This window comes from Schistocerca gregaria, chromosome 3 (assembly GCF_023897955.1).
Source record: "Schistocerca gregaria isolate iqSchGreg1 chromosome 3, iqSchGreg1.2, whole genome shotgun sequence".
Taxonomy (NCBI): domain Eukaryota; kingdom Metazoa; phylum Arthropoda; class Insecta; order Orthoptera; family Acrididae; genus Schistocerca; species Schistocerca gregaria.
In genome coordinates, this window is record NC_064922.1 from 874,547,751 (window position 1) to 874,561,101 (window position 13,351).

At 37.0% G+C, this 13,351-nt stretch overlaps 1 protein-coding gene across 1 annotated transcript in view; it reads right to left on the bottom strand.

Moving 5' to 3' along the window:
* LOC126354951 (dynein heavy chain, cytoplasmic-like) overlaps window positions 1–13,351 on the bottom strand; it is a 217,351-nt gene that overhangs the window by 33,337 nt on the left and 170,663 nt on the right. The window contains 7 exon segments of the mRNA XM_050005032.1: window positions 5,906–6,198; window positions 7,707–7,869; window positions 8,019–8,242; window positions 10,264–10,440; window positions 10,519–10,730; window positions 10,904–11,201; window positions 12,854–13,018. Coding sequence (XP_049860989.1) covers window positions 5,906–6,198; window positions 7,707–7,869; window positions 8,019–8,242; window positions 10,264–10,440; window positions 10,519–10,730; window positions 10,904–11,201; window positions 12,854–13,018 — 1,532 coding nt within the window.

Consider the following 13,351-nt stretch of genomic DNA (forward strand, 5'->3'; position numbering starts at 1 on the left):
GCAACATTTTGGGTCTTGGGGTAATTTGCACCAGTCTCATTTCGTATCAATTCCCATATAGTTTTGATTTTATTAGTGGAGCTATTAATTTTTGAGCACAGATACATACTTTTTGATTTCTGAATGACTTTGTTCAATATTTTACAGTATTGTTTATAGTTATTTAAAAGGTTAGGGTCATCAGATTTTTTTGAGCCAACGTACAACTCTCTCTTTTGCAAGAAATCCTAATTCCAGTGGTAATCCAAGGCTTGTTGGTAGATTTTTTAGTATGGGTTTTATGTACTCTTTTGGAAAAGTACTGTCAAATATTAGAGCCACTTCATTACTGAAAAGGTTAGATTTGGAATTGGCATTTTCTAAATTATATACCGGACCCCAGTCTACATTTTGGAGACATGATTTAATAATCTCAGTAGTTTCATCAATAGATTTCCTAGTAATTTTCCAGTTGGGATCACTATTAATCTCACAAATACTTGAACTGTTAATGGTGAGTCTTTGTCCATCGTGGTCAGAGAGACCATTCAGGACCTTTGTTATGTCAATAAATACCTTATCAATTAATGATTTTGTTCGTGAAGTTATTCTGGTAGGAAAATTTACAACAGAAGCAAGATTACATGAGGACATCAAATTCTCATAATTCATTCTGTTTCTGGAGTTCGTTAGTAAATTTGCATTGAAGTCTCCAACAACTATGACATCTCTGCCAAGTTTAAACATGTATATTAAGAGTGCATCTAACTGTTTCAAAAAAATGCTAAAGTTAACTGAATGTGCCCTGTATAAAGCTACTACTGCTATGTAAGAATTATTTAAAGCCAGCTCTATGGCACACTTTTCAAACCGTTGATCTATACAAAAATTCAGCATATTAATTACACTACATGTGATGCTGTTTCTGACATAGACCTTGTGTAAACTGAAACCTACTTTCCTGTAAGGTTTTGTGGCATTTTTTTACTTCAGTAGACACCTTAATCATGCTGCCCAGGAACTTCACATTTGCACCACAGTTCTGGTCTCATTACATTTCACTTCATGATTACATTCAAAGCAGTGTTTGATGACAGCTGATCCGATTGCTTATTTTAGTTGAGTGTGTCGCCAATGTTCCTTAGACCTCTCATTGACTGTTCTCACAGCTTGTTCTACATACGAGGTGCCCCATTCACAAGAAATAGAGTACACACACGGCTTTCTGAGACCGACATCCTATTTAACACTACAAAGATTTTTTTATCTTTGTTGACAGGAGCAGAATATATTGGACCACATGTTTCCATAGGAGATTATTGAACTTCTGGATAATGGGCCATCTCAAGTTAAGCAAGTGACGTTTGGCTTCTGTTTGTCCTAGAAAGAACCTCTTGCTCAAATGTTTTAAATTTTGACTGCAATGACTGCTTAATTTGATAATTGTGTATTAATTCTTAGGTGAGACTCACCTAGTCTGAAAGCATTCGACCTCTACAGACCAGAGTCTAGCATCCAATTTCTTTGCAACCAATGGTGGAGGCTTGAGGCATGGAGATAGAAATCAGTTAGTGTGTGTGTGTGTGTGTGTGTGTGTGTGTCCTGCATACACTATGACCGAGAGATCCATCCAGTTGCCTCTTAAAGGGGGTAGGACGTCAAACAAGCTGACTTTGAGCAGGAGAGGCACCACAGGAAATTTTAATTTACACTGTCTATACTTTTACAAATAAATTCATAAAACTGTAACAGCATGGCCAGGAAGGATTCAGGATTCATACTCATAGCAGTGAAATCTCATAAACGTAACAAAACACTTTTTTATGTGAAATTTCATCATTTTTTCACTTACTACTGGCTGCATTTGTTGCTATAGGTACACTTTTCTTCCTAAGGAAGAGAGATTCTGTGATGACTTTTGCACAGCATACAAACCATAGTTACAGGTGTATGAAACTCTAGAATGTATTTAATTTATGAAAAAATGAATGAACTGTTGCATTTTAAGCTTCATGTTTACAAAAATCTCAAGTTTTATAGCTAATTATCCCAGTTTTTCCCACAGTTTTTTTAATAGATTTGGAAAATCCTAGAGTTTCATACAACTGTAACTATTGTTTGTATGCTATGAAAAATTCATCGAAGAATCTCTCTTACTTAGGAAGAAAAGTGTACCTATAACAACACATGCAGCCAGTAATAAGTGAAAAAATGATGAAATTTCAACATGTAAAAAAAGATGTTTTGCTACGTTTTTGAACTTCCATTGCGATGAGTGAGAGTTCTCAATCCTTCCTGGTCATGGTGGCAAAGTTTTATGAATTTATTTGTAAAAGTATAGACAGTAGAAATTAAAATTTCCTGTGGTGACACTCCTGCTCCAAGTCGGCCCGTTTGACGTCTTACCCCCCTTAACTAGCAAGTTCAGAGATATCAAGGATAGAGTTCCAAGGATAGAATTTAAATATTCAAGGAAATCTTCAAGTCATTTTCCATTCCATGAGGATACGCAACAAATTTGGTGTCCATATATCAATAAAAACACATTGGTTTGAACTTTGTGGATTCTGGTGTCTTTGCCAAGTGCTCCATGTGTAAGTTTGCCAAGACAGGCAATATCTTACTGCCTATCGCCATGTCATCAGTTTGTTCACAATGTTCACAACACAGAGTTTATCAAAAAGAATCATACAATTTGGTACGTCTATATTTCTGAAACTAATAAACATACAAAATGAATTTTGTGTTTTGATGAAAGGGAAACTCAAAAACTTTTTTTTCCTTCTTCATACCTTTTCATAGGTATTCAATATGCACCCCTGGATACATGTGGTATATGTCAATGTGGTATTCAAATTGTTCCCACATTGCAGCTAGCATGTCTTGAGTTACAGCTTCTACAGCTGCTGTTATGCGATGTCTCGATTCCTTCATTTATTGTTGTTGGTAATGGAGGCACATAAGCAAAGTCTTCCATAAACCCCCACAAGAAATAATCACACAATCAGGTCCGGTGACCTTGGAAGCCAGTAATGTAATGCTGAATCATTTGGTCCAGAGTGACTGAAGCATCGTTCGGTAATCCTTTGATTTAACAATTCCTGCACTACCAGATGCCTGGGTGGCAGTGCCCCATCCCCTTGGTAATGAAATCATTCAAATCAGTCTTCAACTATGGAAAAAGACAATTCTCAAGCATATCGAGATATGTGCTTCCTGTAATAGTGTTCTCAGCAACAAAAAATGGACCATACACCTTTTCCCATGAAACTGCACAAAAGACATTAAATTTTTAAGAGTCCCCTCATGTTGTACAACTTATTCTTCCATACCCCATATTCTCACATTATGATTGTTCACTTTTCTATTTAAAAGGAATGTTGCCTCATCACTAAACACTAAGTGCAGAAGAAAACTGTCATCCTCCATCTTTCCAAGAACGAAATTGGTAGAAATCCCCACGTTGTTGTTTGCCACCTTCATGAAAAGCTTGCAGTAGCTGAATTTTGTATGGTTTCATGTGTAATCGTCAACGCAACATATGCCAGATGGACATCGGGGGCATCCTGAGCTGCTAAGCTGCAAGGCAAACAGATTTCTATGGACTCCTTGTGAAACTATTGCAGATGCGTTCATTGTCTGTGTCAGACACTCTGAGACGGCCCGGCAATTTGCCTTCACACAAGCAACACATTTCTCAGAATTGTTCATGTAATTGTCTAATGTTCTGTGCTGTAGGAGTATCCACACCATACCTAGTACGAAAGTCACACTAAGCTGTTATTAGTGATGCACACTGCGCAAAATGTAGAAAAAATGCTATCCGTTGTCCTGACACCAGTTTTACTAGAACTGAAGTGATCACACACTGCAGCTACCTAGCAGGAACCATGTGAAACTCTTAAGTTTGCCTTTCCAACAGCATGTTGTTCATGCTAATATCTCAAACAACATAATAGTTACGATTTTTTTTTTTAATCTGATGATTCTTTTTGATGCACCCTGTATTCCACCAAATAGAAAATAAACTGACAGAACTTGCCTAAAAAGTTCAGAAATGTAATCAAACGTTTTGGCTATTAATACGAAGAAGTCAGGAAGTTGGACTTTCAAAGATGCAGACCACATTGATGCTGACCATAACATCAATATTCTAGAGCCACAGTTAACTGAGGTAACGTAAAAAAGTGAGTGGTGTTGCAAATGTGATATTTCCACATCCTCATATATTCGCTGATCAGGTCTAGTTTAAGATCAAATCAACAAAAGTGGCCACTTGGGGGCGCCAAGCTGAAGTGAGCACCAGAGATGTCCAAATTCATTTCTGCCTCATTTAGATTTATTTATAAATGTCTTTCCAAGAGTCCAAGGAATGGCAACTGACATGGCAGGAAGTGCGAGAAATAGAAAGGGGGGGATTCAAGTGATACGTCACTTGTGCGGAAAAAAATTTTCTTGGACTGTCTGAGAATGTGTTTCAGGTATTTTGACAGTTGCTATGTAGGTGCAGAAGAGCAATGCCTTCCTTGTTTACTTAGGAAGGGCATATAGTCTTTGTGACAGACATTTAGTAACCATATGAGACAAGCCTGACTCATTGGGAAGAATTGTCATCTTCCTGTCAAATGCACTGGTAGGATTGTCACTGTGTCTGACAACAACGTCATTCAAGAGATAAAAAATAATGATATTGCAGACCACATGTGGCATTAGGACCGTAGCATTGCCCATGTCTGATGTCAGAATTATAATTCTCTCTTTTCACGTTAATTACAATGTTGTTACAAAATATATCTCAGATTTCTGTACGGATTTCCCTTATCATAAATTTCTTCAACTTCACAACAACCATGATTATGCCTGCAAGTTTGTATGTCATATATTATGCACAGTGGTACATATAAAAATAAGAAAGCAACTTTCACACCCACTCTTATCAGCTCAGCTATTCATGTGCTGTAAATTATCAGGTTCTAACACAACAGTTGGTACTTGAATAGGAAACTAATTTTATCACCTGATCCTCTTTCTCATCTAATGCATCGGCATTGATGTTGATATTTGACAATTTTACAATTATTTAACTACCTCACATTTATTGGTGTAATGAGGTAGTGATACTGATACAGTTAACCAACCACCCTGCCCAGTGTTTCATTTTACCCCTTTGGGCAATTACTCCCAGGTTGGAAACCATTGTTCTGATTTTTCCTAAAAAGGTTCATAAACGTAATATACTGTTAAATTACCACCTTTCCTTATTGCATGCATTTTCCTAATAAGTAGGTCTCACGTTTGCAGTAATGACACAGTTTTCCATTAAAAAATTTCTTAAACCAATGTCAAACTTCGTAACACTATCATTGAAGCCAATTTTCTCATTCATGATTTTTAAAAGTTAATGGGCCACAGCGTATTTCTCATTTGTGTACATTTCTAAAACAGTGTGCCTCAAAACAGCCTTGTCAAAATGAACCAGAACTGTTACATGTGCCTTGCAATTTGGGCACTTGCCAAGCTGCTCTTGCTTTGATTTCTCCATTTACAATTTACTGCTCACACTCAAATCAATGGCGTATGTTATTGTAATTCATGCTGGGAACTTTGAAATGCTGGTAGATCAGTTCAAAACTAGACAGCCTTTCAAAATGACATGTACTACAGAACTGTCCAAAGATAGATAGCCTTACAATACCCAGTATCTGTCTTAGCCAGCCTGTACACAGTAAGCACTTAAGTATTTTAACATAAAATTGCTTTTATTACTTACTACTGTTTTGGAAAGAGCACTGCTCAGCATGTTTGACTTGCAAATTTACAAAAAAAATTGCATGAATGTATATTTTGAGAAAATAGAATTTTTAATATTTACTCATAAAAGTTATAGGCCACTTAAAATTTGCAAATTACATTTGAAATGACTTACCTTCCTGTCTTCACTGCCATGTTAATGGCACGTTCAGCTTGGCTGAAACCTTCTGCAGAACCAATGGCAATACTTGCAATAGGTTTGCTCAGTTCAGCAGCCAGATCATCCACTCTTCCTGAGGCATCAAAGCCTGGCACAGAGCATAACAGGGCAGGAACATTTGCTTTCAGCTCAGTTTCTACACTAGCCGCCAGATCCAATTCTTTCTCTGCAGCTGGCATGAAGTCTTCCCCTAACACCGCAGATACCAACAGCTGACTGGCTGCTATCACACGATCTGGGCGGAATGCCTGAGAAAGAGACAAGCAAAGCCAATAACAATTTCAGCCATTCATGAAACTGCTGATGGAAGACATATTTGTTAACTTTTTATTACATTTGAAAGCAACAGAAATTAATTTTTCAGTTTAACTGTAACACATTGACTGAAACTAAAAATTCGGTCAAGTGCCGCAAAAATCAATTCTCATTATTTTCCGTGATTGAGCACACGTCTCCACCTCCTGTAGAGGCCCACTTACACTTTAGCACAGCAGCTTGTCAGTGCCTTGGAAGCCACGGTGCAAAGCGCGCAGACAACTACGTCAACCCCCAAACAACTGAAGATCATAAACGAGGACTGTTGGTTTGTTCTAAAATGTCAGATTGGTAGATTGGCATACGTCATGATCTGTTTGGAGCTGCCAGTTACAACAGATCTGTTCACCGACAATTGTAATGGAAGCTGTACACATAAACACTGCATGTAAAATAAGGAACAGTTTCCGCAAAATTGGTTACATCATTTAGTAGGTTGAATGGACTGGATCTCTCTTTCAGCACCCGCCTCAACTGCAAAAGGTTAATAAGCCACAGAGCGGCATGGCATAGCAGGTCCACTACAGAAAGTAACAGAGATAACTGTGAAAACCAGATAATTAAGGTAAAGTTTTTGCGTATATCAACAAGGTGACAGACAGTACATGGAGTGGAACACATTGTAACCAAACCCATTACCCTACAGTTTCCACTTGCCTGACGATAACCGTTGTATATCCCTCTCCCCAGTGTGTGTGTGTGTGTGTGTGTGTGTGTGTGTGTGTGTGTGTGTGTGTGTCGAGTGGCTAGGGAGGCAATGAAATGATCAGTTGCATATCAGATTCAGAGACATTAAAAATAAAGAGATGTGTCTCAATACCAAGGTCAAGCCAGGAAGTGTGTCATTAAAAATTGGGTGAAAAACATGTTTAAAAGGGGGATAACAAATTAAACTACACAAAAAACTCATCTGCCACAGCTGGGAATGATATCAAGATTGGTGCCTGAAGAGCAAGAGCAAGAGCAAGAGCAGGAAAATTCTGTACCTAAAGGAGAAAAAACCTTTTTACACTGACTAATACAGTATCCATGGTCTGAGGCACACTTTACTTATTTAAATTTTTTTATAGCCTGTTTTTTTCTTTTAGACTACTGGACACTAATGTACCCTACACTTTCCTATTTCTTTCTCTTTTTTTCAAATTTTTTAATAACAAAGTTTTCAAGAACACTATTTTTTAGTTAGAGCCAGCTATTTAAGACTCAATTTCATCATCATGTATAAAACATAAAACTGTTTTCTTCTTTCTTTACCAATATGTTATCCATAACCTGTTGTCTGCTTACTCTGGAACTGTATATTTTGCCTTACATCATGGGCACTTAGCTTCGTGTTAAGGACAGGTATAGAGGAGGGGGAAAGGGGGAGGGAAGCGCACAGATAATGGAGAGGTATAGAGTGGCACAGAAATGTTATACTGTAAAAAAATGTTTGACTTGCCTGTATTATCAGCAGCTGATACATAGCAGCTGTTACAGCATTAACTGGCTTCTCCTCCTGCCACAACTGAGGAACACACTGTTCAGGTGTGCTCTGTTGCAACCATGATGCAAATTCAGGCAGAGATTCTATTTTTTCAATTAAATTCTTGAAGGATGGTAACCTAAAAAAAAGGACAAAGCTGTAGATACATTTCACTAGAATACTTTTTCTGTACAGGCGGAATTGCACGTTCGCACGAAACGTTTATTCGTATAAATTAAAGTTTCAGTGTGCCAATACAAAAGGTAGGACTTCATATGCAGTTCTTACCTTAAGGATAAGCGGAAAAGTGCCTCTAGCTGCTCAGAATTCAATCCTTCAACAACAGGAGTCTTTGTAGTAATGACACCCTCTTTACCCCTAAGGAAGAAAGTAAATTCTTGGTCCAGACTTGGTTGATTCGGGACACCTTTCAGGAATATGCGGCACAGCAATAAGGCAAACGAAATGCGATCATTGTGCAGCATACCACGAGCAACACGTTCGTAACAGACCTGCAAATAAATGTTTGATCATTTCAAACAATTATTTTTGGAATTACAAAACTTTTTGAAGTTCTCATAAGCACATCAGAGCACCAACAGAAGGTTGCTAATTAAACTACATGAGAAAGAACAAAAGTTCAGATAAACTGAACAAAATTATAAAGTTGTTATTATTTAGATCCCTAACTTAGGTAAACTGCACTACACATTACTCTCCTCTACAGTTGCACAGTTATAATTTATCATCATCATCATCATCATCACGATTATCATTATTATCATTATCATTATTATTATTTCTTTCTTATCTCAGACGTTATGTCTGGTCAAAAGTAGGAAGTGACGCGGACCTTGATCAAGCGTGATTTCCTTTTAACTGTACGGTATATGTTACATTGCATTTAGGAACTTTCGGGTAATTGAACGTGTATCAACAATTACGGATTTCTGTAGTTGTATATTTAAGTTTGGATGTAGCTGTATTGCATTGATGTACTGGTGGATATTGTGTGGTATGATTCCTGTAGTTGATAGTATAATTGGTATAATGTCAAGTTTATCCTGATGCCACATATCCTTGACTTCCTCAGCCAGTTTGATGTATTTTTCAATTTTTTCTCCCGTTTTCTTTTGTATGTTTGTTGTATTGGGTATGGATATTTCGATTAGTTGTGTTAATTTCTTCTTTTTATTGCTGAGTATGATGTCAGGTTTGTTATGTGGTGTTTTATCTGGTATAATGGTTCTGTTCCAGTATAATTTGTATTCATCATTCTCCAGTACATTTTGTGGTGCATACTTTTATGTGGGAACGTGTTGTTTTATAAGTTTATGTTGTAGGACAAGCTGTTGATTTATTATTTTTGCTACATTGTCATGTCTTCTGGGGTATTATTATTATTATTATTATTATTATTATTATTATTTTACAAAATTTGGCAAAGTGTTTTTCCAAAGTTTAAAATAACTTGTGTCTCCTGCTTCAAATGAAAGGCTATTTTTGTACAGAAACTAGAACAGCAAATGCTTCATGAGACAATAGGCTCAAAGCAGAGAACTCCAGACACAGTCAGTTTCCCACTTTGGCTTGCACACCCTTTTGAATGCATGTCAGCAGGCTTTGTTGTTAGAGTTTTTTGCTACACTGTTTACTTGGCAAGAGACAGTAATAATGAATGGGCTTTTGTAATGTATGGTAGGGCCATGGCATGTCTCTCACAGAGTTTCAATTGTTAATGTAACACACATACATTTCCAATTCGGAATTGGTTTTATGAGTAAAGAATTTATTACTCATTGTGAAATCAGCTATGCCTAAAAAAGGTGCATTTTTAAATCAGTGATTGTATGTCTACTAATGTGTGCTGTGTTGGTTTACTAAGTAACAAGCTTTATGTGATGAGAAACTCTTACATTACTGCACAAGACACAGTAGGAAGTGCCTCCAATGGTCAAATATATTTTTAGAACCACATTGATGCAATTTTGTTCTGCGTGTTGAACATTTCAGCAACAAGCAAGTACATATGAATAATCAATCTTGGCTAGATGTGTAATGAGAAATACTGTGCCAGAAAACTACCACAAAACTGTAATTGAATGTATGTGACCTCAATTATAGAACATAGGTCAATGGATTTGATTTGGATTGTTATTCAGACACAGTCCCTCGATATTCCCAAGCGTCGTAACAGTCCAGTTGCTGTGCCGTACAGTAATAGCCTGGAGCTGGCAATATCACAGAGTGAGTGAAAAACATTACTGGTCACTGTGCATACTTTACATTGTGTTTGTGGGACCTATTTCTGTAGAGACAATTACTCCTTTGATAACAATTCATTATGTGGCAACACTGGGGGTTTAAGCACAAGAACAAAACTAGCTGAGTACTCCCCTCCGAGCCTCTTATTGCTGCTTATAGTACTGTGGCATGGCATAAATTACAAGAACTGCACAAGACTGATGGAAGGGAATACACCTCTAGATCAAAAAATTCTGAAGCTGAATCACAACAGCAATGTAATACTTACACCAAATAAGTCCTTTGTAATTATGCCCAGTCGATCCCTGTAGTCCGTGAGAGATGCCAATTTTGGATTATTGTGTAAAACTGAACTAAATATGTCCAAAAAGAACTTCAGAGAATACTGATACAAGAAATGAATCTGGTTCAGGCTATCCATTGTGAAGTATATGTTGCTGCAAGCCTACAACAGAATGAGTCGATTCATCAGTAACGAAAAGGCTAAAAAATTACCTGTTAAGTATTCAGATATTAGCATTACCTGCGAAAGAGGCATATACTGCTGAGACACAGTCTCAATTTCACCTATAACTTTGTCTGTCTCTTCCACTTTTTTGCTGATGTCAGCAGCTTCTTGTTTCAACGTTTCCAATGTTGTTATTACACTGTCATCATCCAGAATCTTTCCTTTAGCATCATTCAGAGCTTGAAGCAAGGATTTCTCCAACTGCCTCAATCTGAGATGGAACTCACCTATTACATGAAAGGTAATCATCTTCTAAAATCCTCTAAATATTGTAAATTGTATAAAAAATATTGCCAACATTTAGGCCCCTTCACAAACACACACACACACACACACACACACACACACACACACACACACAGCGAGAGAGAGAGAGAGAGAGAGAGAGAGAACAACATACCCTGTAGTTTCAGCAAGTCAGACCTCTTTTCGTCAATGTCTGGACGTTCTGCTTTTAGGACCTGATTCAAGCACTGGCTCTGAAGTGAACTTCGAGTGACTGTGAAATTCACAAAAGTCACCCTTGAGCATATGTCTGGTGGAAATTCAACAGTTGGATCTCTTGTCGACAGGAAAATAACAAAAGAAGGCGATAAATCAATGTCCTGATCACCAAGGGTAATCAAAACACGACCTCCAGTACGTCTTAATTCCCTGTTGAGGACAGGATTCAGGATTGGGTCATAATTCTCCACATCCTATACATAAAAAAAAGAGAAAGAGAATTATAAATCTGTACATATTTACAAAATTTATTCTGCTAAAATGTAGGTACAAACAGACGTAGCTATTAACTGACATAGGTACTAACAGAAACTTCAAGTAAAGTAAGATCGTGCCACATTTATTGTGTGTCTACTCTAAGTATTTGAAATGTCTTGTGGTCCCGCCCTCCACGAAAAGAAATTTGATGCCATAATATGTTTCATTGTTTACACACTTTCAAATAGTTTATACTTTGTCAATTACACTGTGCTAGATATAGCAACAACTTGAATTATAGATAGAAGTTTTTCATAGTGGAAATTTATGGCAAATCACATAGTTGATAAATTAATTCTCAAACATTGTGGCACACTTCATATTACCTATGAAAAAATTACGCCAAATTTTGAATGTAATATTATTCTATCTATATCCGAATCCCGCTCCAGCTACTGACGGATCTGGGTGCTGACGAGTCCTCTCCATTTGGCTCGGTCCTCCCACCACTTTTTTCCCTCCACTTGCTGCCAGGTCACACCTCTCCTTTCAATAGATATTCTCACTCCCATTTTCCACCCTGTTCTTGGGTGCCCTCTAGGTCTTTTCCCATCCACCTTTAATTCTTCCATAATTCTGGGAGAGTCTGCCCATGCATCCTCTTAACATGCCCATACCATCTTAATCTCTTTCTTTCAATTTCTTCTCTCATACTTTCTTGTTTGAGGTCCTTTCTAATGTCTACATTCCTTACTCAGTCCATTCTTGTTTTTCCCTTAACTGCTCTGAGAAATTTCATTTCCCCTGCTTGCAGTCTGCTCCAGTCCCTTTCTGTCATTGTCCATGTTTCTCCACCATAGGTGACAATAGGGATGTAATAATTCTTGTACATAACGAGTTTTGCTCTTTCTGAAACCTCATTATTCCAAATCAGATGTTTTATTGTTTGGTAGAAATTGCCACCCTTCTGTAATCTCCTATTAATTTCATTAGTTATTCTTCCATCCCTAGATATTTCACTCCCTAAATAAGTGAAACTTTCTACCACTTTGAGGGGTTCTCCATTCAAAGTAATATTTACATTGATTCCTTTCTCTCTTCCAAATACCATTACTTCACTCTTATCTTTATTTATTTTTAATCCATACCTTTTAATTATTTCCTTCCACATATCAAGCTGTAACTGTACATCTACCTCTTTATTACCCCATATTACCGTATCATCTGCAAAAATTATCTTTCTCTTTTACTATATCTTTAACTGCCCTATTCATTCCCTCCATCGCAACAATAAAAAGCGCAGGAGATAGAATACTTTCTTGCTTAAGTCCTTGTCTTACTTCGAAGTATTCAGAATTCCCCAATGGTGTTCTAATTCTACAATTGTGGCCTCTGTACATTGTCTTTATAACATTAATGTATCCATCTTCTGTATCTATCTTCTTCAGTTCTTCCCAGAGTCTTTCCCTGTCAACTGAGTCATATGCCTTTTCTATGTCTATATTATTCTAATCACCATAAATTACAGGAAGAAACAACTTTCAAAATCCCATTTATGAATAAATTACCCCTAGAAACACAATAGGTAGTATTTTAAAAATTTCTGTAACACTCAACAACAATGAAATAATTGAAGATGTATTCTTACCTGAACTAACAAGGGGTTTCCAAATCGCAAAGCGGACTCTAAATTCTTGCGGAAAGAGTCATCAAGGAAACTTGTCTTAGTGATTTTTTTATCCTGGAATTCATTCAGTATGAATTCTGTTGCTTGTCCAGATGGATCAATGATAAGAGGGTATCTATTGAAACGCTGCAAGATTAAATTAACATGGTACTGTTATGCAGAAGTATGCCAGCAACTAACACACTATTTACATATTGAAAATGTACACAGTATCACAGTGGCGTAACAGAGCTCCCAGCACAATTTATCAAAATAATGAAATAATACTCGGCAACATCCATTCTAAGATGAAACCTTAGGCTATATGAATACAGTGGAACTGCAATTTTACATTCTCAGATTTTACATTTTTCACAATTCTATACCATAAACTCATAGCCCCTTTGAAAAACCCATAAGATCAATGTTAAAAATTCCCCAATTTTACATTTCTTCCCAGTAATGTTTGCCTCAATCTTA